General features: G+C 41.3%; 1 protein-coding gene across 2 annotated transcripts in view; it reads left to right on the top strand.

Moving 5' to 3' along the window:
- The window catches only part of fam120b (family with sequence similarity 120B), a 96324-nt gene that overhangs the window by 38267 nt on the left and 34563 nt on the right, over positions 1 to 23494 (top strand). For both annotated transcript variants that reach the window (XM_034187484.1, XM_034187490.1), the window contains 2 exons: positions 21333 to 21539; positions 21751 to 21904. In XM_034187484.1, coding sequence (XP_034043375.1) covers positions 21333 to 21539; positions 21751 to 21904 — 361 coding nt within the window. The remainder of the gene's footprint in view (positions 1 to 21332; positions 21540 to 21750; positions 21905 to 23494) is intronic.

The following is a 23494-nucleotide window of genomic DNA, read 5'->3' as shown; positions in this document are numbered from 1 at the left end:
CCATAAATTAAGTTATGTGTAATAATGTGAAATGACACATTGAACACCTGAGGAAAGGAAAGTGCAAATAGACACAGAAAGCCAAAACACCAGCTGAAATTAATCAGTAATTATAAAGCAGTCCTGCCCCTTGTCAGTGCAAATTAATATTAGCTAGTCCAGTCCTAACTGTTCACCTATAAAAAGGTGTCTCATTACCAAGGTGGGTAAAAGCAAAGAGCTCTCTAAAGATCTTCACAACCTTATTGTTGCAAAACTACTGATGGCATTGGTTACAGAAGGATTTCTAAACTTGTGAATATTTCAGGGAGTACTGTTGGGGCCATAATCCAAAAGTAGAAAGAACATTGTTTCACCATAAACCTGCCATGAACAAGTGCTTCTCAAAGATTTCTAAGAGATGTGAAAAGAATTATAAGAAGGGTTGTCCAAGACCCAAGGACCACTTGTGGAGAGCTTCAGAAAGACTTGGAATTAGCAGGTACAATTGTTTCAAAGAAAATAATAAGTAATGCACTCAACTGCCAGCACGCTCACCAGACAAGACTCCATTGCTGAAGGAAGAGCATGTTGACTAATCTGAGTAAATGAGTAAATGCTTCAGGGGAGCATTAGCATGGCAAAAACCTTTCAGCTTTTCCTTTATTTGCCTCTCACATACTTGGAAAAGCTCCTTGCCATCTTACCATGTCCTTTAGGTCCTTCAGACTTTTTTCAGTGAAATGGTTCTTGGGAGCATGAGCATGACTAAAACCATTTTCCTTATTTTGCCTTTCAGCTTCTGGGGGGACTCTGCCCCCATACTGTCCACCTTTTTAGGCATTTTTCATTTTTTGCTTTTCAGCTGTCCCCCCAATTACAGCCCCCTTACCCCCAGCCACTTTAAGCATTTTTTTTAATGTAGATGTAAATTAATATTCAAAGTGTTCAGCTAGTTGACAGTAACACTGTACAATATGGCCAAATTATTGTATCTCAATATTGTCATATAAATTGTCATGTAAATGTCACTTATATACATGCTGTTCATATTCGTGAGCCGCTTAGGTGAGTAGAGAGAGTTCCCATGGGATAAAAAAAGCTTTTCAACCGACCATCCCTGGTTCTCAAGACCAGACAACTAAGTGCCTCTACTCTCTCTCCTTTTTTCTTTTTTTTTTTAAGATATTTGTGTGTACCTTAGTAAACATGAGTAGAGTTCCACCTTAGATTTGGAATGTATAATAGAAGATATACCTTACTGAATTTCCATATCAATATGATATACGATATGACTATGATTTGATACAAAGTGCAGCAACTGTGAAAATTAAACATTCGTAAACAAAATAGTAATAATACCACACTCATTTTGCACTCATCATAAGGTTAGGAGGCTGTGCCTTCCAAAAGTATTGGAGCACTTGGAATTTCACACATTTTAATTTGTTTACGCCATTTTAAATACAAGAAATACAAAAAAAAATTAAAATTTATAAAATTATCTTAAACTGAAAGCAAATCTCTAAAACTTGATAAAACCTTTAAATAATCAGTTTTATTGCGTTTTCTTTAGACAAATCAGGGGATTGAAACATGAACATTTCCAAGTCACTGAATATGTCTTGGACTTTATTTACATCAATTATGAAGAAATACAAAAGTTTCTTTCACCAAAACATCAAATCTTGGCTTTCATCTCAAATGTACTTTCTGTCAAATTGTAGCTGAACTTTCAGGTCTTCTTTTTAAGAAAATCCTCCTTTACACCACGTCATCAGGAAGCTGGATTTTATATTTTTAATTCATTTATATCAAGTTGTAGAGATTTGCTTTCACTTTGAGTTACGGAAGATAATTTTAGAAAAAAATGTATTTGAAATGGAATAAACAATTAAGATGTGTGAAATACCAAGTGTTTCAATACTTTTGAGAGCAACTGAGGAACACTGAGGAGCAGCATGTTACATCTCATATATAGTGCAGCAGATAAGAGAATATTTAGAGTGGAATCCTGCAGATGGTGATACAAACATCAAATTTAGCACAAATAATCCATAGACATGAACTCTTCAAAAAAAAAAAAAAAAAAAAAGATTGGTCACTTGAATTTTCAATAGGCAGCCAGGTAGGGGTCAATTGAAGAATTACACAGGGGTCTAAATCAGGGGTGGGCAACTTGTTCCAGAAAGGGCCAAGAGGGTGCAGGTTTTCTTTGCAGCCACTGACTGCACTAGGTGATTTCACTGATTAGTATCACTTTGAGCAGATGGAATCAGTTAATCAGTGAAATTATTTGGTGGAATCAGTGGCTGCAAAGAAAACCTGCACCCTCTTGGCCCTTTCTGGAACAAGTTGCCCACCCCTGGCCTAAATTAAAAGATGCTCCAATCATATAGAAAACTACACCACATTATTTGCCTGATCATAATGATTCCAGAAAAGGTATAGTTTGGACGATCTGTTACTGAATGTTATGGAGACAAGAATGGTGACAAAGGTCAGTTTCAGTTTGTGCAGGGGTCAAAAGTTAAAGTTGCTCCATTAATTTTGCTCCAGCTGTATTTGTGCTGAATTTGATTCTTGTATCACCATTTGAAGGATTGTTTCAGTTATCTGCTGCACTAATAAGCCAACAACAATAAGCCACCCGAATTAAACAAGAAATGCTGATTTTAACAACCTGGACCTCATTTCTGGCATAAAATACGGTCGTTTATTCACCAATATAAGTTTGGTGTGATTACAATTCCATAGTTCAAACGACGTGTTCAGTTCACATCTGGAGCAAACATTTTTCTTCTTCTACTAAGGTGGATTAGAACTTTTTGTGGTACACAGCACAAACTACTGGACAGGAGGAACCGAGCAGTCAATGTGACTCACTGATTTGAAAATGCAGCTCTTTCAACCAGACGTGTGGTGCTGTGACATGTCAATCATCTGTGTCCAATCAGATTTCAGGAGAGTCCAGTGAAACCCCAGCCTCCGCTCTAGCTCCACCCATGCCAGGAAGTGTTTGACATTTGAACATTTCCTGTTTCACTGTGACTGAGGATTCGGCACTTCCTGTTTGAGTGTGAGCTTGCCACTGAGTTCCCGCGAGATTCCATGGGATCTCGTCTGTCAATCCAGGAAGTGTTTGACATTTGAGCATTTCCTGTTTTACTGTGGATTTGAAAATTGGCACTTCCTGTTTATGTCGTCCTGTACCATGAGTGAGCTTCGCGCCGCTGTGCGACGCTTTGCTCATATCACGACTGCGAAGCTACGCGCGCTCTGATTGGCTGATTACTCGTCAGATATTTTCCCATATCCGGACCGGTTTCCGTGACATTCGGTCCGAACGCGTATTTTCTTTACAAACCAGGAAGCTAAAAATGCACATGAACATACTCCATGAATATCTAAACAGCATCTGAAAAAACACACAGATTGAATGCTTTTTACCAGCTAATGACCGGACCATCTGTTAGGTTCCTGCTCTGCTCCGGTGTTCTGTCGGGACACCGGGTGTCGGCTCAGAGGTGAGCTGAGATGAGCCACTGCTCAGCAGCAGTGGAGGTGAAGTCATTCCTTTTCTTTCGGAGGTGAACTTCACTGCCACTGCTGAAGCGAACGGCTTCACTTCTGCTCTGACTATGAGCTCTGTCTACGAGTCATCAGCAGCTTTCATATTCAGGCTTTGCATGTTTTATATATATATATATATATATATATATATATATACACAGTGAGGAAAATAAGTATTTGAACACCCTGCGATTTTGCAAGTTCTCCCACTTAGAAATCATGGAGAGGTCTGAAATTTGCATCTTAGGTGCATGTCCACTGTGAGAGACATAATCCAAAAAAAAAAAAAAATCCGTAAATCACAATGTATGATTTTTAAATAATTAATTTGCATGTTACTGCTGCAAATAAGTAAGTAAGTTCGAGTTTTTGGAGTGAGCAGCAGACCCACAGCAGCGGGAGCGGACTTTCCTTCTCTTTTTATCTTGTGCGCGCGCGAGCAAATCGTCCATGGAGATTATTTTATTTATTAACTACACAGATGTATAATAAAACAAATGGTGACTGGTTTCTAAACACAATTATGACAGTTTTTTGGGGAAGAGCGAGCAGCAGCCCCACAGCAAGCAGCGGAGTTTCTTTTTTTTTTTTTTATTGTTTACATGTTCGCGCGTGAATGGGACAGGAGGTCCTCAAACTGGGTCCTGCAGAGACAGAAGGACCGCTGAAAGCGGCCGTCATCCAGACACAGCTCCTGCAGCAAATAATGATACTCCCCGAATTGGGAACGTCTCATGACGTTTGTCAGCTTTCCACAACAACTCGCTCCGTGTGATCAAGGTCCGTCATGTTAACTTGACTGACAACCGGAGCCGGCGAGTGGATTGGAAGCTCCTCCTATTTGATGATGCACCGGGCGAATTTTCGCAGCAAAAGCAGAGTGACACACCGGGCGATGGTGGCGCGTCCGTCGCCATGCGACCGATGCAAATTTGTGGCGTCTGATCGCGCCCGGTGTGAATGCGGCATAAGACTCCAACTACTAACATGGCTAAGACCAAAGAGCTGTCCAAAGACACCAGAGACAAAATTGTAGACCTCCACAAGCCTGGAAAGGGCTACGAGACAATTGCCAAGCAGAATGGTGAAAAAGATCAACTGTTGGAGCAATTATTAGAAAATGGAGGAAGCTAAACATGACTGTCATTCTCCCTCGGACTGGGGCTCCATGCAAGATCCCACCTCGTGGCGTATCAGTAATCCTAAGAAAGGTGAGGAATCAGCCCAGAACTGCACAGGAGGAGCTGGTCAATGACCTGAAGAGAGCTGGCACCACTGTTTCCAAGGTTACTGTGGGTAATACACTAAGACGTCATGGGTTAAAATCATGCATGGCACGGAAGGTTCCCCTGCTTAAATCAGCACACGTCCAGGCCCGTCTTAAGTTTGCCCATGACCATTTTGATGATCCAAAGGAATCATGGGAGAAAGTTATGTGGTCACATGAGACCAAAATAGAACTTTTTGGTCTTAATTTCACTCGCCGTGTTTGGAGGAAGAAGAATGCTGAGTACCATCCTAAAAACACCGTCCCTACTGTGAAGCATGGGGGGTGGAAGCATCATGCTTTAGGGGTGTTTTTCTGCACGTGGGACAGGGCGACTGCACTGTATTAAGGAGAGGATGACCGGGGTCATGTATTGCGAGATTTTGGGGAACAACCTCCTTCCCTCAGTTACAGCATTGAAGATGGGTCATGGATGGGTCTTCCAACATGACAATGACTCGATGCACACAGCCAGAATAAACAAGGAGTGGCTCCGTAAGAAGCATATCAAGGTTCTGGAGTGGCTTAGCCAGTCTCCAGACCTAAACCCAATAGAAAATCTTTGGAGGGAGCTCAAGCTCCGTGTTTCTCAGCGACAGCCCAGTAACCTGGCTGATCTAAAGAAAATCTGTGTGGAGGAATGGGCCAAAATCCCTGCTGCAGTGTGTTCAAACCTGGTGAAAAACTACAGGAAACATTTGACCTCTGTAATTGAAAACAAAGGCTACTGCACCAAATATTAACATTGATTTTCACAGGTGTTCAAATACTTATTTGCAGCAGTAACATACAAATAATTAATTAAAAAATCATACATTGTGATTTCCGGATTTGTTTTTTTTTTGTTGTTTTTTTAGATTATGACTCTCACAGTGGACATGCACCTAAGATGAAAATGTCAGACCCCTCCATGATTTCTAAGCGGGAGAACTTGCAAAATCGCAGGGTGTTCAAATACTTATTTTCCTCACTGTATATATATATATATATATATATATATATATATATATATATATATTAACCTCACTTGCTCAGCCTGTATAGGAATATCAGACCTCGGTCTAATATTTCCCAATACAGACCTCGCAGTCGGTTAACAATCCTTTATTGTTCACAGTAGCAGTCAGTGAAAGTGCTTCCTCTTACAGCCGAATAGTTTTAAACCAGTTCAGTCCAGATTATGTTTAAATTTTACCAAAGAATATTTTGTTCAAATTAATTTTTACATTGGTTTAGAGCTATGTGATGCAAGTTAAATATCTATTAGCGTATTATTTTTATAGCAGTTTATTCCATGCATGAAACAGTTTCACTCATTCACTCATCTTCAACCGCTTATCCAGGATCAGGACTGTTAAGATAGACTACAGCCCCCGTGACTTCCTATGAGACAATTTGTGTTTTTTTTTTTTTAAGTATTTTTTTTCATTGGTGTAAACATTTAAATTCAGTCCATGCCAGTAATCTAATAAAAAAGAGATCAAACGTGTAGAATCGTAAAAACTTTGTCAGTGTCTAAATATGTCTGGATCTCAGTGTGTTTGAATCAGCTGTGCTTTTACATTCTCTGAGAAAACAGCTGCTGTTTGCTTCCTTCATGTTACCCTACTTATTTTTGCTGTTTAATTACCATACTCTACGTGGTGTAATTTGTATTTTTGCTGCTCATATGTTTTGTACACAATAATTACAGCTGGGCATTAATTTAGCGTCTGGGAGAGATTCAGGGCTACAGAGGAGGTTAACTGAGGGTCTGGTGCATTGAGTTAACATACATACAAACTAAGAAATGAAATATACACAAGCTAACACCTTAATTTTGACACTGAGTCCAGATTGTGTGTACATGTTTTTGTGCATTGCTAAAAATGCAAAATCTTAACAAATATATTTGTATAATTTCTAGTCAAAATGTCTAATCTACTCATAAGACACAATCGCTTAAGTAAATTTTCAGTAAACTTTAATGGTTTGTTTTTAGATTATACATGTTAAGAGTCTTGGAACCATCTTGTTTTGAGTCATATCTGAGATGAAACAAGCTTTTCTGACTGAACTTTTTAAGATGCTATTTGTAAAATATACCTCAAAATGAGTTTTATAAGCTAATTTCTGTAATGAACCAACAACTGGTGACCCTAATGCAGAAAAGATAGCCAAGATAAGTCTAAAGTTCTATAATCAGAGCTGTGTCACAGGCCAAGTTTAGAAGCACAGGAGATTCATCGGTAGAGCTGTGTCACAGGCCAAGTTTAGAAGCACAGGAGATTCATTGGTGAGTCGAAGGCATTCATAAGGGTTTCTGCAGCAGAATAATCAACAGGCAAGCAGCATAATTCAGTATACAAAAAGGCATCAGACCAGGCAACGAACTCTGAAAGAGACAGGTGATGAAAATGGTGGAACACTGGAAGAAACACTGGTTGGCATTGAGGGTTCACTGGGATCACAAGACTTACCAGACAGCATTAAATTGTACTGACACAGACATATATGCAAGAGAGACTCCTATGTATATAGTGAAATCACATAAAATAACAAACCGGAATGTCCGTAAATAAAGAAAGCAAAAACAGATGCAGGAAAGAGTAGTCAAAACAAAACCGGATGTCAGAATGAAAACGGTTAACCCCCAAAGCGTGAATCAGTTGCAAATCGTGAATTATCCACCAACCATTATTGAAAATTTATGCAAACTGCAAACCATTAATAATTTTGCTGCAAACACTGAATGAAATATCCCACAAAATGTGTACGCAGATCTCACAAAACCTAAGTCACAAAATGTGAATATTATTCATGATATATATTTTCTTTCAGTTTAAGTAGTTTACGGATTTCAGTTTATGAATCAATTACTTCAGGAAATCTTGATTGCAAAACCTATCTCAACAAAAATATATTTTGGGGAGGGGGGGGGTCATTACACCCAGTGAGGGGTGGAGGAGAGCCTCAAGTGGGCTCTCGCTTTTGGTGTCAAGCGCCCGTTTGCGCTTCATCATGCCAGTGTGTCCCGCTTTGTCCTGCTTAACGCTATGCAATATAAAATAATAATTTCATAGCCGATGACGCATTTGCTATCTGAACTTGGCTGGTGAAACCATTCTCTCATCCAGTGGCGGTCCTAGAGTGATTTACTCCCCGGGCAAAACCCCTTGCATGCGCCCCCCCCCCGCGCACACTAACATGGCCACCACCTCCGCCCCACCACCCATGAAAACACTAACTTCGTCCAGAACACCCACAATCCCACAAATTAACTCACAACAGCTATTTTCAAGAACAAATTTCCGGTTTTAATGACTACTGCAATAACAAACACAAAGAAATTGGCACAGTCTAATGTGTCATCATCCATGGACTTATCTGCAATGATCATCTCAAAAGTTAGCAGGAGGGCATCATAATTGTTTGCCACAGTGCTCACTATCCGTGATGTGAAATTCCATCGAGTAGGAGCATTTCTGGGCAACCTTGAGCAGCCTGCAGACTCAAGAAAAGACATCCTCTTTGTGGATTTTGAGAAAAATGTGGCAAACCCAGAGAGTGATGCAAAAAATATTCTGCACTCAGATAAGCATTTAGCCCCCTGAGACAGAACCAGATTCAGTCTGTGTGCATAGCAATGCACAAACATTGCACTGGGGGCTATTGCTTTAACTTTGGCCTGCAAACCATTGAGAGCTGAAGCCATGACAGCAGCCATGGCTTCTTCGTAAGGAAGACTATCAAATGGCTTCGCCAAAATCCGGTCCACAACATTCAAATTGTCTGCCATTATGTGCAGCTTGCTACCTAACTAGCTCGCTAGCTGGGACTGGCGCGATGCAAGTGTGAAGTTTGTCCGCCTGTGAGTGCTTTGTGACGGTGGAGGAGCTCAGCAGCACCCGCTGCTCGGTAGGGACAGAAACTGCGATAGAAGTCAGAAAGAGTGATAGAAGTCAGTCTCCAAACACAAGCAGCTACAAAAAACCCACCAGAAATAGAAGCTCAATTTGTTGATAGTCGTTTTTAACAAAGAAAATGCTGCTAAGAGGATTAGGAAAGTCTCCGGTTCAACTCAGAACAGAATGAAAATGCTCCCACGGATGTTTACACCAAAAGATCGCTGATTCGCTCATTTCGCTGTCAATCAAAAAGGGATTCAGCCTCAGACAGATCATCCAATCATCATGCAGAAGCTGAGCGTCCGGGCCGGCCGAGGCCAGCCCACTGCCCCATAGACCCCCAGAGACGCTGAGCGTCCGATGGGCGGGACAAAGCCCAGCATTTATCCAATGACTCGTCTTGTTTCGCTGCATGCTTTGTGTCGCTATTGAACTCTGTGGACCATTTAAAGCACTGTGAAGCTGCGGGAATGAGTGAGGGGAAAGCTGCATCGTTACCAGTGATAAGAAGCTGATTCTGAACAAAAGTTGAGCGCGTTGTAACCACGTTGGGTTATGTGCTGCCCTGACATACCGGAGAATTTGCAAGACGGCTGCCACCAGAACAACAGCCCCTGATTAATGTCATGATTAATGAGTTGGGGAAGGCGATACATTCTCAGACTGCGTTAACCCTTGAACTCAGGCACAAGTTGGATAACATCTTGGGGCAAATGCACTCCTTGCAAAGGAAGATGTCAGAGACCAGGGAATACGCATAAATTGGATTTGGTTGTTCATGAGAGCTGCAGATGTGTTTTCACTGCGCAAACATAAACATGGCAGGCTTATCAGTATCTGAATGTCAAAACGCCCCATTGTTTTCCTCCAAAAGAATTTCTACAGCCTTGGTGAACTATTCAGCTGCCTTCTTATCTTTTGCAACTCCAGTTATTGCACACACGGACAGAAACTGAGATAAACTTAACTCATCTGCTACTCACACATGGACATTGACTAATACACATGCTCCCACCCCCTATCCCTCCTTTGTGTTCCTGTCCCCATCCCACACCCCATCCCGGTCCCCGCTGGCGCCACTCCCTTCCCCCTTCTGGGTGCAGCGCAGCTTTAGCTGCAGCAGCTCCCCATTCCCCCAAGCTGGCTGCGTGACCATGTGTTGCTGCGGCCCCCCACACTCACATTTCCTCAATTCGGATGATGGACTGTTTCAAAGTTTAGCGTACATGAACAATCAAATGTATATGTGCGGTTGTTTTAATTCCGATGTGGGCCATTATTACGTTCAACTAGTAATAATTGTGGATTAATTGCTGTATATTTGTCTGAGGTAATTGGATGTGAAAAGAATTGCCATATATATATATATATATATATATATATACATACATACATACACACAGTGGTGGGCACAGCTAACCAAAAAGTTTGCTTCAGTAGCAGTTAATCCGCTAACTGAAAAGTTATCTTTTATAAAGCTAAACCGATAAACCCCTAAAAAATTCACACATCTTCAGTAAAGCCCCTCTCTTTTGTGACGTGCTAATTGGAGGCAGAACTGAAGGTGGTAGAGCTGAAGATGTTGAGATTCTCTTTGGGAGTGACAAGAATGGACAGGATTAGGAATGAACATATCAGAGGGACAGCTCAGGTGGGACGGTTTGGAGACAAAGTCAGAGAGGCGAGATTGAGATAATTTGGACATTTGCAGAGGAGGGACCCAGGGTATATAGTGAGAATGATGCTGAGGATGGAGCCACCAGGCAGGAGGAGAAGAGGGAGGTCAAAGAGGAGGTTTATGGATGTGCTGAGGGAGGACATGCAGGTGGTTGGTGTGACAGAGGAGGATTTAGAGGACGGGGTACAATGGAAATGATTGATCTGCTGTGGCAACCCCTAACGGGAACAGCCAAAAGAAACAGAAGATAATTTTACAAGGACCACAATGGAAATAAGCATTTATGCTTTATTGTGTTATCCGTGTATCATTGATATATTCACCTAAATACAGACAGACAGATAACTTTATTAATCCCAGAAGGGAATTTTGAGTTGTCATAACAGCCAGGTACCTCAGAAAGATAAAAATAAAACAATACAAACACTAAGAATAAGAATACAAACAGACAATAAGAAAAACTGAGGTAGAAACACATATGTGCAACAGATAAATAGTAAATAGTATAGGCTTTTTAATCTAGTTTAGAGGCCACAGGTCTAGCAGAGGCAGATATATTAAAGGGTCTGATGGCAATGGGCAGGAATGATCTCCTGTACCGTTCCCTTAGGCAGCGTGGTTGTGTGAAGCCCTGGTCAGACCAAATAATAAAGGCATGAATAATGAGCCACGTATGGATTTGTCAGAAATTTCAGTGATTATTCAAATAGTGAGCCACGTATATGATGTTCTTTTGAAGGAATTGCAGGAAACAGATGTTTAAAAAAAGGCTACAAGGGCTTTCTCAGAATGCAACCTGCTCTGTTGCAGGTAGCCTGTCCTGTCCTCGTTCCCACCAGGTACTCGGATAATGGGCTTCTAACAGCCTCGTACTCACCACTAACATGTCTTTAACATGTCTTCGTAGTACCTCGCCCCACGCTATTTTTGCTAAATTTTGAACTTCACAAAATTAGCACCACACTCAGAGATGAACCTTGTTAGTCGAATAATCTGCCTCTAAGAGCCACGATTCTCCCATGTTACTTGAAAAACTCGACTCGCACAAAAAAATTCATGCTACGTGGCTCATTATTCATCATTCATTATTCGGTCTAACCAGGGCTTAAGTCTGTTGCTGAAGCTGCTCTTAAGATTGTCCAGTGTCTTATGGGAGGGTGTGAGGCATTGCCCTTATTTGCCAGCAGTTAGGGTTAGGGTTAGCAAGAGCGGACGTTAGCGTTGAGTTAGCATAAGTTAGCATGCACGCTGATGTCCACGAGATGTCATGTAAATCACTCCAAAGGTGTTATCAGGTTACAAAAATACCATTTTCATTTTTGGAAGTGTTTATTTCTCACTAGCTTTTACATAATATGAGAAACATATTTACACATAAACTAAGCGGATTTGGAGCGCCAGAGAGAGACCAGCCAATGATGTCACAGTGCTGTTTTACTGATTGGCTGTCACCCCTGCCCCTCAAAAAAAAAAAAAAACCCAGACAAACAAAAAAACAGATTTGCATGACTCATAGCATAAAAATATGAAACAATGTGACTTTTTAACCTCTGAAAATACCTCTTAAAATAGGTCAAGGTCATCTATGAACTTGTCCAAGGTCTGTGTCCCAAGAATGTTCCCAGTGAATTTGAAAACCCTGGCAGTAAGGACTTATGCTGAGCACAGACAGATGGACGGCTGGATGGATGGATGCAAAGCCTTCGCAATGCTTGATGGCCATACTTGATGGCCTCGGGTTAAAACGAGTCCTTTTATCTTACTGAAATGTTACTGAAGTGATTTTGTCTTATATTACATACGTGTAGGATATTTTGATGAGAAATTAGACACATATATTTGGAAGTTTTAGTGTGTGTGTGTGTGTGTGTGTGTGTGTGTGTGTGTGTGTGTGTGTGTGTGTGTGTGTGTGTGTGTGTGTGTGTGTGTGTGTGTGTGTGTGTGTGTGTGTGTGTGTGTGTGTGTGTGTGTGAGATTTGTGTTGATGTCTGACAGACATACACACATTGTGTCAGAGACAGAGCAGTTGCTGGCGACAGTGGCCTGTCTGTCCTGGCTGACGCTTACCACACCGATTTATTTACACCAAGCACACTGTGCCCCGCTTGCATGCAGGCACACGCACGCACGCATGCTCACACACACAGAGCCTTGCTGTCTCACTCAGTTAAACTTCATCTGTGTTTCTATCATTGTCTGTCTCTCTCTCTCTGTTATCTTATATTCGGTCTCACTTCACTTTAGCCAGTTTTTTGTTTGTGGTCGGTCTTCGTGTTGGTGTGTTTTGTGCGCCTTTGGGCTTTTGTGCCTCTGTCCATGGGTTCATTGTTTTCAGTAGGTGAAGCTGTGTTTGACTGGAAGCAGGTGGCAGGCAAGCAGAGTGGTGTGTGTGTGTTCGTATGTGCGTGCGTAATCACTGTTATCAGTGATATCTGCCAGAAGACAGGTGAGATCTCACACACACGGAGAACATCTGCCTCCAGTTATCCACTGCTCTCCAAACAGTTAGCATGTGCGTCCTCATCACACTCATCCTCCTTTTCTTTGACTAGCAAAATACCGGTTGGTTAGAACATATAATTCAGAAGAAAAAATAATAAATGCAGTGACCATACAAGGTCTGTTCGAAAAGTACCGGACCTTTTTATTTTTTGCAAAAACCTGATGGATTTGAATCACGTGTGCTTGCATGAGCAAACCTTGAACCTTTGTGCACATGCGTGAACTTTTTCACGCCTGTCGATTGCGTCATTTCCTGGCAAGCAGCCTTTGTGTGGGACGTGTAGCCAGGTGGAAACCATTCGGATGATTCAGACGGCTTTCGGTGACTTTTCAGTCGTGTAACTATCCGAGAAATTGTGGAAGAGGTGGGCATGTCACAGCATGTCCTGTGAGACTTCAACACGGAGGCCCTTTTGCTCCACTGTCAGAAGCACCATGAATTTCACCGCCACTCTTTTCATGGCCAAATCTTCTGTCACAGTGGAATGTACCAAAAAAGTGCTGATGTCCACCTCTTCCGCAGTTTCTCGGATAGTCACACGACGGTCCCGCATCACCACAGCGTTCACTTTGGAAATGATCTGGTCATTTCAGTATGTTGGTGGCTGACCGGAGCGTGGCGCGCTCTCCACCGTTGTGCGGCCGTCTTTAAACCGGTTATACCGCTCCTTAATCTGTGTGATGCCCATAGGATCGTCACCGAAAGCTGTCTGAATCTTCCAAATGGTTTCCACCTGGCTGTCGCCCAGTTTCTGGCAAAATTTGATGTGGCGCTGCTCCACTCGTTCCGTCTTTTTCCTTGAAATGAAAATCCGCCGAGCGCACAATACACGTCCCACACAAAGGCTGCTTACCAGGAAATGACGCAATCAACAGGTGTGAAAAAGTTCACGCATGCGCACGAAGGTTCAAGGTTTGCGCATGCAAGCACATGTTATTCAAATCCATCAGGTTTTTGCAAAAAATAAAAAGGTCTGATACTTTTCTAACAGACCTCGTATTATACGTATTATATTAGTCAGAGAATAAACTGTTTGAAAAAGACTGTAAATACTGACCATGGGTTCTGTCATTTATTATTTTTTTTTTCCTGCGAGAAAGCAATAGTTATTGTCATCATCTTTGGCCAATTATTCTAACATATTTATGACATGGTCACTTGAGTAAGAACTTGTGTTGTCACTGCTGTCGGTCAGAGACTGCTAGCTGCCTCTGTAAAAGCCTTTTTTTTTTAGCATTGTTTTACAAATATCTGTAATGTTAAAGGATTATTAACCGAGCAAGTGAGGTTAATAATTTATTTATTATATGGCTGTTTGGATCTGTGTTTTCATCTTGTTGATCTTCATTTTGCATGTCCATTTCAAGCTTGTTTGCTGTTAATCACTCCAATTTAAATTCGGAGAATGGTCCACTTCATCACTTGTTTTGTTTTATTTCGCACCGTGAAAATTGTAAACAACGTTACCGAATGTCAAGGTAACGGTCTGATATGGAAAAATATCAGACCGGAAATCAGCCAATCAGATCGCACATACTGTCATAGCCATATAATATAGCTTATTGTGTGGTTAGTTCTCCGAACGAGAAGTCTAAGACGTGTCCCAGTATTTGCATTGAGCCAAATTATCATGTGATGTAAATTTGGATGCTGCTAATGGTTTTTGTATTTTTTGTAGCTATTTGTAGTTTTATGACGTTAATTCATCAATCCATGATTTCTGAGGAAATCAGCAAGTCATAAGTTTGAATGGCCGGACCAAAGTAAAACTATTATGAAAACCTTATTTGTCCTGTCTACCCAGGTCATACATAGTCTCACCCACACACCACCTGTTTATCCATATGGGCTGTGGACACACACACACACACACAGATGGACAGAGGCCACACGTTAGGTGCATCATATATAGGATTGATATATGATTTCTTTTTTCTTCTTCTTCATTGTGAAAAACAGACTTCCCACTACCACTTATTTGGACAATTAATTGATTTTGTAGTGTATAAAATATCCTGATTATAATTTTCCAGAACCAAAGATAATACACTTATTGGGTTTTGTCCATGAATCAGGCCAAAACCAACAGTATTCACTGAAAAATTTAAACCAGAGACAGAAGCAACTACACACATTTGATGAGCTCAAATCCATCAAAGAACACACAAGTCAAGTCTGGGAGCATGCTGTGGTGCTGTGCTTTGCCACTCCCACAGCACCACGGAACTGCCTTAGGTTGTGGGTGGCAACCACCCAGGCAGACAACTGGTCCTTTCCCACATCTCTAAAATAGCCATCTGTCTGCCGCAGTGAGGTGAAAGGTGGGCGGCCCCTTGGCCCCACGTCATAGTATACCTTCAACAATTAATCAGTCATCGAAATAGTAGATAACTCATTGTCTACATACAGTAGAGTCCCAGTCAGAGTTATTGGTGCCCATGAATTTTAGCTACAAAATTTAAAATATGGAACTAGGCCAACAATGTATTGTCACAATATTTAATAAAATGTACAGTTATTTAACAACAAACAAAAATGTATTCATATAGTGAAATTAAAAAATACAGGTATAAAATGTACGTGTTACTAGGGTTGGGACGACCTGTCATAATAGTCGACTATGACTAGACCTGTCTAATTGATTAATTTGCTTTCAATCGACCATTCAGGTAATTTAGATTTTCCTTCACAGCTATCAAACACAGAGACAGGCCACCTTTGCAGACATTGTTTCACCGAGATCAGAGATCCAGCAGGAACCAACACAGGCCAACATCCACCAGCTGCCAACATTTAAGGGTTTTGAATAAATGTCTCGCATGTAGTAGCACCACAAACATTGTGTCCATTTAGTTCAGTGTTAATCAAGCCCCAACCTCTGGCAGTCAAAAATGAAGCCACCCAGAAAAGGGAAAAAGATGCAATTCCTTGAATGGCCACTTGAGGCTTGCTCCAAAAGTGAGCAGGTTCCCATAGCAGCCTGTGATAAGACTGAAGTTACATTGTGTGCATTTTCTCCAACCACATATACAGAAGTCTATAAAATCCTTCAGAGTTGTCATGGGTGTAGTGTCCTTACTCATTCACTCCCTCAGTTTTTGAGAACTCCCTATTCCAGAAAGATCTGAAGTAGCAGTCAGTACTATTTGTGTAGTAATGTAAATAATGTCCAAGACCTCTTCAGTGATTTGGAAATGTTTATGTGTCCATCCTGAACTTGTCTAAAGAAAACTGTCTGTAAAAGTGAAGATTTCCTCAAAATTCATCAGAGTGTGCTGATAACTGTTTCGTGCAACTTTTGCATCAGCATTTTTTATTTCCTTAAATTTTATTTATTATCCTTAACTGTATTTCCTTGATTAAATGCCTGACCTTAAATACAGGCCTGCCTCATCTAATTATTGGGACAAAACTCTGCCAGAAAAAAATTAAACGCCTGCCTTAAATACGCGCCGGTCTTGTTTGAAGGCCCGGGTCATGTATGTTAGCTGCCAGAAGTTGCTGCCTGGCTGGTTGACCGTGTGAACAGTCGCGGGTCCAAACGGCAGCCTCCTGCTCGAGTGTGTGGACATTACACCAGTAATTTTACTCCTGAGGCAGCGACTCTTTCAACCAGTGATGTTGCAAAAAGGAAGTACAGTTCCTACACCGTTGAGACAAAGCTGCAAGCTGTTGCATTTGCCAAAAAAAGAAACCGCAAGGTGCGTACAGTTTAAAATTAATTGTTATCATTAAATGAAGCAAAGGAAGCACATTGTTAGTAGATCTATTTCTTTAGCTTTGAAAAAATTTTCCATAAAATATTAAACTCGCACACACGTAAGTTGCGATTCGGCTTTACTTGCGGTCAAGTTGTGGACCCCGAAAATTTAGACTAAAAGTCAGTTTTGATATGACCATTTTTGGGAGGGATCGTCAATGCGGACGATTCTGGACGATGATTTCTTCCTTCTCCTCCAGCTGCTACAAGTCAGCAATGAGGCGCAGACGATTCTGGGTGGATGATTCCTGACTATTCAAAGTTTTTGGATGTAACTCTTTAGATCCTTACTGCTGCTTCAGAGAGGGCCGGAATTTATACACATACCCGCTACAATCATCAGGAATCATCAGCACCAACGAAGCCCTCATAGCTGACCTGCAGCAACCAGAGGAGAAAGAAAAAGATCCTAAACACACTCCAGATGAAGAAATCATCACCATCTAGGAAGGAATCATGCTTCAAATGTTCAAAACTATGGAAAGGTAAGCTGATCATGAGACTTGCGAACACCTAGCGAGACGCTACATGACAGATGTAAAGCGGTTGTCTTTGGTTCGCCACACCCAGCAATATGTGTGAAAAATACAACCCCAATTCCAATGAAGTTGGGACGTTGTGTAAAATGTAAATAAAAACAATACAATGATTTGCAAATCCTCTTCAACCTATATTCAGTTGAATACACCACAAAGACAAGATATTTAATGTCCAAACTGATAAACTTTATAGTGTTTGTGCAAATATTTGCTCATTTTGAAATGGATGCAACACGTTTCAAAAAAGCTGGGACAGTGGTATGTTTACCACTGTGTTACATCACCTTTCCTTCTAACAACACTCAATAAGCATTTGGGAACTGAGGACACTAATTGTTGAAGCTTTTTAGGTGGAATTCTTTCCCATTCTTGATCGATGTACAACTTAATTTGTTCAACAATTCAGGGTCTCTGTTGTCGTTTTTTGCGCATCATAATGCGCCACACATTTTCAATGGGTGACAGGTCTGGACTGCAGGCAGGCCAGTCTAGTACCCGCACTCTTTTACTATGAAGCCACACTGTTGTAACACGTGCAGAATGTGTCTTGGCATTGTCTTGCTGAAAGAAGCAGGGATGTCCCTGAAAAAGACGTTACTTGGATGGCAGCATGTGTTGCTCCAAAACCTGGACGGACCTTTCAGCATTGATGGAGTCATCACAGATGTGTAAGTTGCTCATGCCATGGGCACTAACACTGCCCTATACCATCAAAGATGCTGGATTTTGAACTTTGCGCTGGTAACAATCTGGATGGTGCTTTTCCTCTTTTGTCCGGAGGACGCGACGTCCATGATTTCCAAAAACAATTTGAAATGTGGACTCATCAGACGACAGCACACTTTTCCACTTTGCGTCTGTCCATTTCAAATGTGCTCAGGCCCAGAGAAGGCGGCGGCATTTCTGGATGATGTTGATGTTTGGCTTTCGCTTTGCGTGGTAGAGTTTTAACTTGCACTTGTAGATGTAGCAATGAACTGTGTTAACTGACAGTGGTTTTCTGAAGTGTTCCTGAGCCCACGGGGTAAGATCCAATACACAATGATGTTGGTTTTTAATGCAGTGCCGCCTGAGGGATCGAAGGTCACAGTTATTCAATGTTGATTTTTGGCCTTGCCGCTTACGTGTAGAAAGTTCTCCAGATTCTCGGAATCTTCTGATTATATTGTGGACTGTAGATGATGGAATCACTAAATTCCTTGCAATTGAACGTTGAGAAACATTGTTCCTAAACTGTTGGACTAGTGTTTCACACAGTTGTTCACATGGGCACAGTTTGGTGGGGGTTGGGGGACATGTCCCCCCCCCCCCCACCTTTTCAACCAGGGGGGACAGAATATGGTATGTCTCCCCCACCTTCTGACATATATGTGTGTATTTGAAACATGCTATGCCAGTCTTATGTGCATACCATGTCAGTCTTATGTGCAAAACCATGTCAGAATAGTATCTTTGTTTCTGCAAGTTTGTATTTTTAGCAGCATTAACTTGTTTACAACACCTGTTTCATGTTTGTCACATTCGGAATTTTCTGAGCCTGCATTTGCCCAGATTTGAAACCAGAAAGAGTTGCCTCTAGGGACTAGTGTCTACACATAAGTATCAATGGACCATATGCTAATTTACTGAATTCTGAAAGTTAGAAAAGTAAGTCAGAAAAGCTATCTGGGACCTCAGAAAGCCCATCTGCAATTATTGCTTGATCTCCAAAATCAGTCTATGCAAGCGAAATTATGTTCAGTATGAGTGTTTTCATTAGTGCCACTTCGAAAATTAAATTTATGATAAGTAATTTATCCTAAACTTATGATCTGTTGTTTTTTCAAACTTATGCAAAAACAAATCTTGAGAAAAAAAATACAGTATGTGATAGTTATTAATTATTAAGAGCCTGTTCTTTCATATTTATGAATACATTTTACCACATTGGAGTTTTTTTTTTTAATGAGAACTCAACCTATCATTCTTTTTGAGTTCTACACATGTGGTGATACCTTATTTACACCAGAATGTTAATAAAATCAATGCTGGTTATTCTCAGAATAAAGTACTTATAGCCACAGTTTCAAATTGCATAAGTCAAATGGTGTCCACTTTATGGTCTTCTCAAAACATTAAAATTACTGTTCTGGATGCTCAGAATGCATCTGAGCTTATCTAGAAACCATTGGCTTCTGGAGGCCTAAAGCGGCCCCCAGACCCCCAGCCTATGGGCTTCAGCCCTGCGGGCCTCGCACTTTGTCCCCCCACAATTTCTAGTTCTAAATTGCGCCCTTGGTTGTTCACAAAGTGGTGATTCTCACCCCATCTTTGCTTGTGAATGGCTGAGCCTTTTGGGGATGCTCCTTTTATACCCAATCATGACACTCACCTGTTTCCAATTAGCTGTTCTTTGAGCATTCATCAACTTTCCCAGTCTTCTGTTGCCCCATTGTTCCTTTTTTGAAATGTGTTGCAGGCATCCATTTCAAAATTAGCAAATATTTGCACAAAAACATTAAAGTTTATCAGTTTGAACATTAAATATCTTGTCTTTGTGGTGTGTTCAATTGAATATAGGTTAAAGAGGATTTGCAAATCATTGTATTCTGTTTTATTTACATTTTACACAACGTCCCAACTTCATTGGAATTGGGGTTGTAAATTACAGAGCAGGCATTTTGTTAATACTAGCCTGCCTTGAATATGAGGCTGCCTCGTTTAGGCACTGGGTCTGCATACGGTTTGAAAAAAATATATATATGCTGGGGTTATTAATCAAGGAAATACAGTATATGAATGATTGTTTGTTTGATAACGTTGGACATTTTATTGAACATTCTGAGTTTACAAAATTTGTCAGTTTACACTTATGTCTGGACATATTTTAAATTCAGGGGTGGCTTTAATTTTGCAAACTCATACAATTGCTCTGCAGTTTTTGAGTGCTGCTGTTAGTTTTTGGGTGCTTTTTGCCATCAGGCCACAGCACAGTGAGACACAGTGGGTGGTCTTGTGTGGCTTGTGTCAGGACTGTGCAGATAACATCGTGAAACACAGACCTGCAGACACCGGTTATTTTAGCAGCTGCAAATGAAATTTTAAGAATCTTCTTGGGAGGGGTGACACCAACCTTATTGAAGAAACAGATGGCTCCTCACAGCAGGGCCTGTTCAATAACGTGCAGCCATAAAAGGAGTTGCTAAATAATTACAAAGTATTAGAGGACATGTTGGTGTTCAATGTAATTATGTTTTGAGTTCATTTCAGACTGATAAACTTTAATACTGCCAGTAAATGTCTTGATATCAAACATTTTTAAAATGTAGCAAAGTTTACGTGCATCAGTAATTGAAGCATTGAACTCTATTCATGGACAGTGGAGTTGGTGGTCAGTTACTGTGACGGTCTAATAATTACAGTAGCCCTTTGGTTTGTATAACTCTGAGCTTAAAGAATTTATTTATTGTGGTGACGTCAGTTGGTGGCTGCTGGCAGCCCAGGAGAGAGTCCGTTATTGCTGCCAAGTTGTGGCTGTGACTTCAGTTTTGAAGTATATTGTGTAACCAGTCATTTGTGTACATGGTTTAAAGAAGAACACAGTGGTGGTCTGTGGTGTGCCAGTGCAGGCTGGCACTGAAATCATGTGTCTTGCAGCACTCAAGTCTGGTTTAGAAACATGCATTGATGCTGTGTCTTTCCTCATACACCTCTTTGGATTGCTTTGGGTCTTGACTTCCACCAATACAAACCTGTGGCTCCTCTTTATGTCTCTCAGGGTCTACTCGCACCAGGCCCAGGTGCCTTGGATCGTGTCTGAGCACAAGTTTACTCCCTCCCCACTCCCCAGCTGGCCTGCACTCTCACTGCACTGCACGCTGGGCTAGAATATGTCTATACCAATGCAATGCGAGAAAAAATAAAAGAGTATGTCATTGCGAGATTACAGAGCTTTGCCTTATTCTGATGAGATTAGTTTTATATGAGGTGAACAAATGTAATATTTATGATTGCCGAATTGCAAAGGATGTGGAAGCTCAATATAAGTGTTAGATGGACAAGGCAATTCACTATGCAAGCCCGACACACAGCCTCACAACCTCACAACAAAAAGTGCTCATAACCTCAGAACAACATGCACTAACTTTTTTCACTCGTCGCTTTCAGCTGCCTTTTCTCTCCAGTCGAGCGGTGCAACTGGGATCTCTGTATGTACGAGGACTGAGCCACCTGCTTGGTGCTAACTGTGCCAGCGGCTGCCCACTGCCCAGCGATGCCTTGATGCCCTGGCACAGCTTTGATGGTCGGCTATTCCACTCAAAGTACCTGCTGGCACACAGTGGGACAGAGGATACCGTGCTGTTAGATGGAGATGTGAGTGGAAAAACAATGAAAAATGAAACTGTGTGTTCCAAACAGGGCAAGTTACTGACAGAGGAAAAGTGGTGTCTCTTTGGTAATTTCTCCTACTCTGGGCCACAAACTTTAATATCTGTTTTTCAAGCATCATGTGACCTATATTAACTTGCTATAAGTTCATAATATAGCTCCTTTAACACTAACATCTTTACTGTGTGCCCTCCAGTCGTCCAGTCTGTCAGTGTTTCGTTACCTTAGGGAGAAAGTTACCGAAATTTGCAGGAAGAGAAGTAGAGTCCTGCAGTCCAGACCCAGACCCCCTTTCCCACAACAAAGTCGTGAAACTACATCAGAGCCCAGATGTTGGGACAGGCACTCAGGTAAATCTGATATTGGCTTTAATGTTTTTTTCAGACTGCCAGTTCAAATCTGATTTATTGCATAACACGTGAGCAGATATGATTTGGGTGTCCATGTAGCTGTCCTCATTTTCAGTCTTATTCACATCGGTTGTTATACAGCCCCAGTTCCAATGAAGATGGGATGTTGTGTAAAATGGAAATAAAAACAGAATACAATCATTTGAAAATCCTCTTCAACCTATATTCAATTGAATACATCACAAAGACAAAATATTTAATGTTAAAAACTGACAAATTTTATTGTTTTTGTGCAAATATTTGCTCATTTTGTAATGGATACTTGCAATGCATTTCAAAAAGCTGGGACAGTGGTATGTTTACCACTGTGTTACATCACCTTTCACACTCAAGCATTTGGGAACTGAGGACATGAATTGTGAGTGTCATGATTGGGTATAAAAGGAGCATCCCCAAAAGCCTCAGCTGTTCACAAGCAAATATGGGGCAAGGATCACCACTTTGTGAACAACTGTGTGAAAAAATAGTCCAACAGTTTAAGAACAATGTTTCTCAACATTCAATTGCAAGGAATTTAGGGATTCCATCATCTACAGTCCATAATAAAATCAGAAGATTCCGAGAATCTGGAGAACTTTCTACACGTAAGCGGCAAGGCCGAAAACCAACATTGAATGCAGTGACCTTCGATCCCTCAGGCAGCACTGCATTAAAAACCAGCATCATTGTGTAAAGGATCTTACCGCGTGGGCTCAGGAACACTTCAGAAAACCATTGTCAGTTAACACAGTTTGTCGCTACATCTACAAGTGCACGTTAAAACTCTACCATGCAAAGTGAAAGCCATACATCAACAACATCCAGAAACACCGCCGCCTTCTCTGGGCCTGAGCTCATTTGAAATGGACAGACACAAAGTGGAAAAGTGTGCTGTGGTCTGATGAGTCCACATTTCAAATTCTTTTTGGAAATCATGGACGTGGTGTCCTCCGATCCAAAGAGCAAAAAAGACCATCCAGATTGTTACCAGCACAAAGTTCAAAAGCCAGCATCTGTAATGGTATGGGGCTGTGTTAGTGCCCATGGCATGGGCAACTTACACATCTGTGATGGCACCACCAATGCTGAAAGGTACATTCAGGTTTTGGAGCAACACATGCTGCCATCCAAGCAACGTCTTTTTCAGAGACATCCCTGCTTATTTCAACAAGACAATGCCAAGCCACATTCTGCACGTGTTACAACAGTGTGACTTCGTAGTAAAAGAGTGCAGGTACTAGACTGGCCTGCCTGCAGTCCAGACCTGTCCCCCATTGAAAATGTGTGGCGCATTATGAAGCGCAAAATACGACAACGGAGACCCCGGGACTGTTGAACAACTGAAGTCGTACATCAAGCAAGAATGGGAAAGAATTCAGGCATTGACATTAATGCTTGTCCGATTGTCCGGGATAAGTGTAAAATGTGATCGGACAAGCAATATGCTCTAAATCGTTGTCCAACTGGACAAGTGGCATTTTTTTTGGTTTAAAATGTTCACATTCTTTATTTTCATTGCTCTGAACCAAAATACCTGACCGCCGCCTTCTT

The sequence above is a fragment of the Thalassophryne amazonica genome, chromosome 2 (assembly GCF_902500255.1).
Source record: "Thalassophryne amazonica chromosome 2, fThaAma1.1, whole genome shotgun sequence".
Lineage (NCBI taxonomy): Eukaryota > Metazoa > Chordata > Actinopteri > Batrachoidiformes > Batrachoididae > Thalassophryne > Thalassophryne amazonica.
This window is presented reverse-complemented; position numbering and strand designations above follow the sequence as displayed.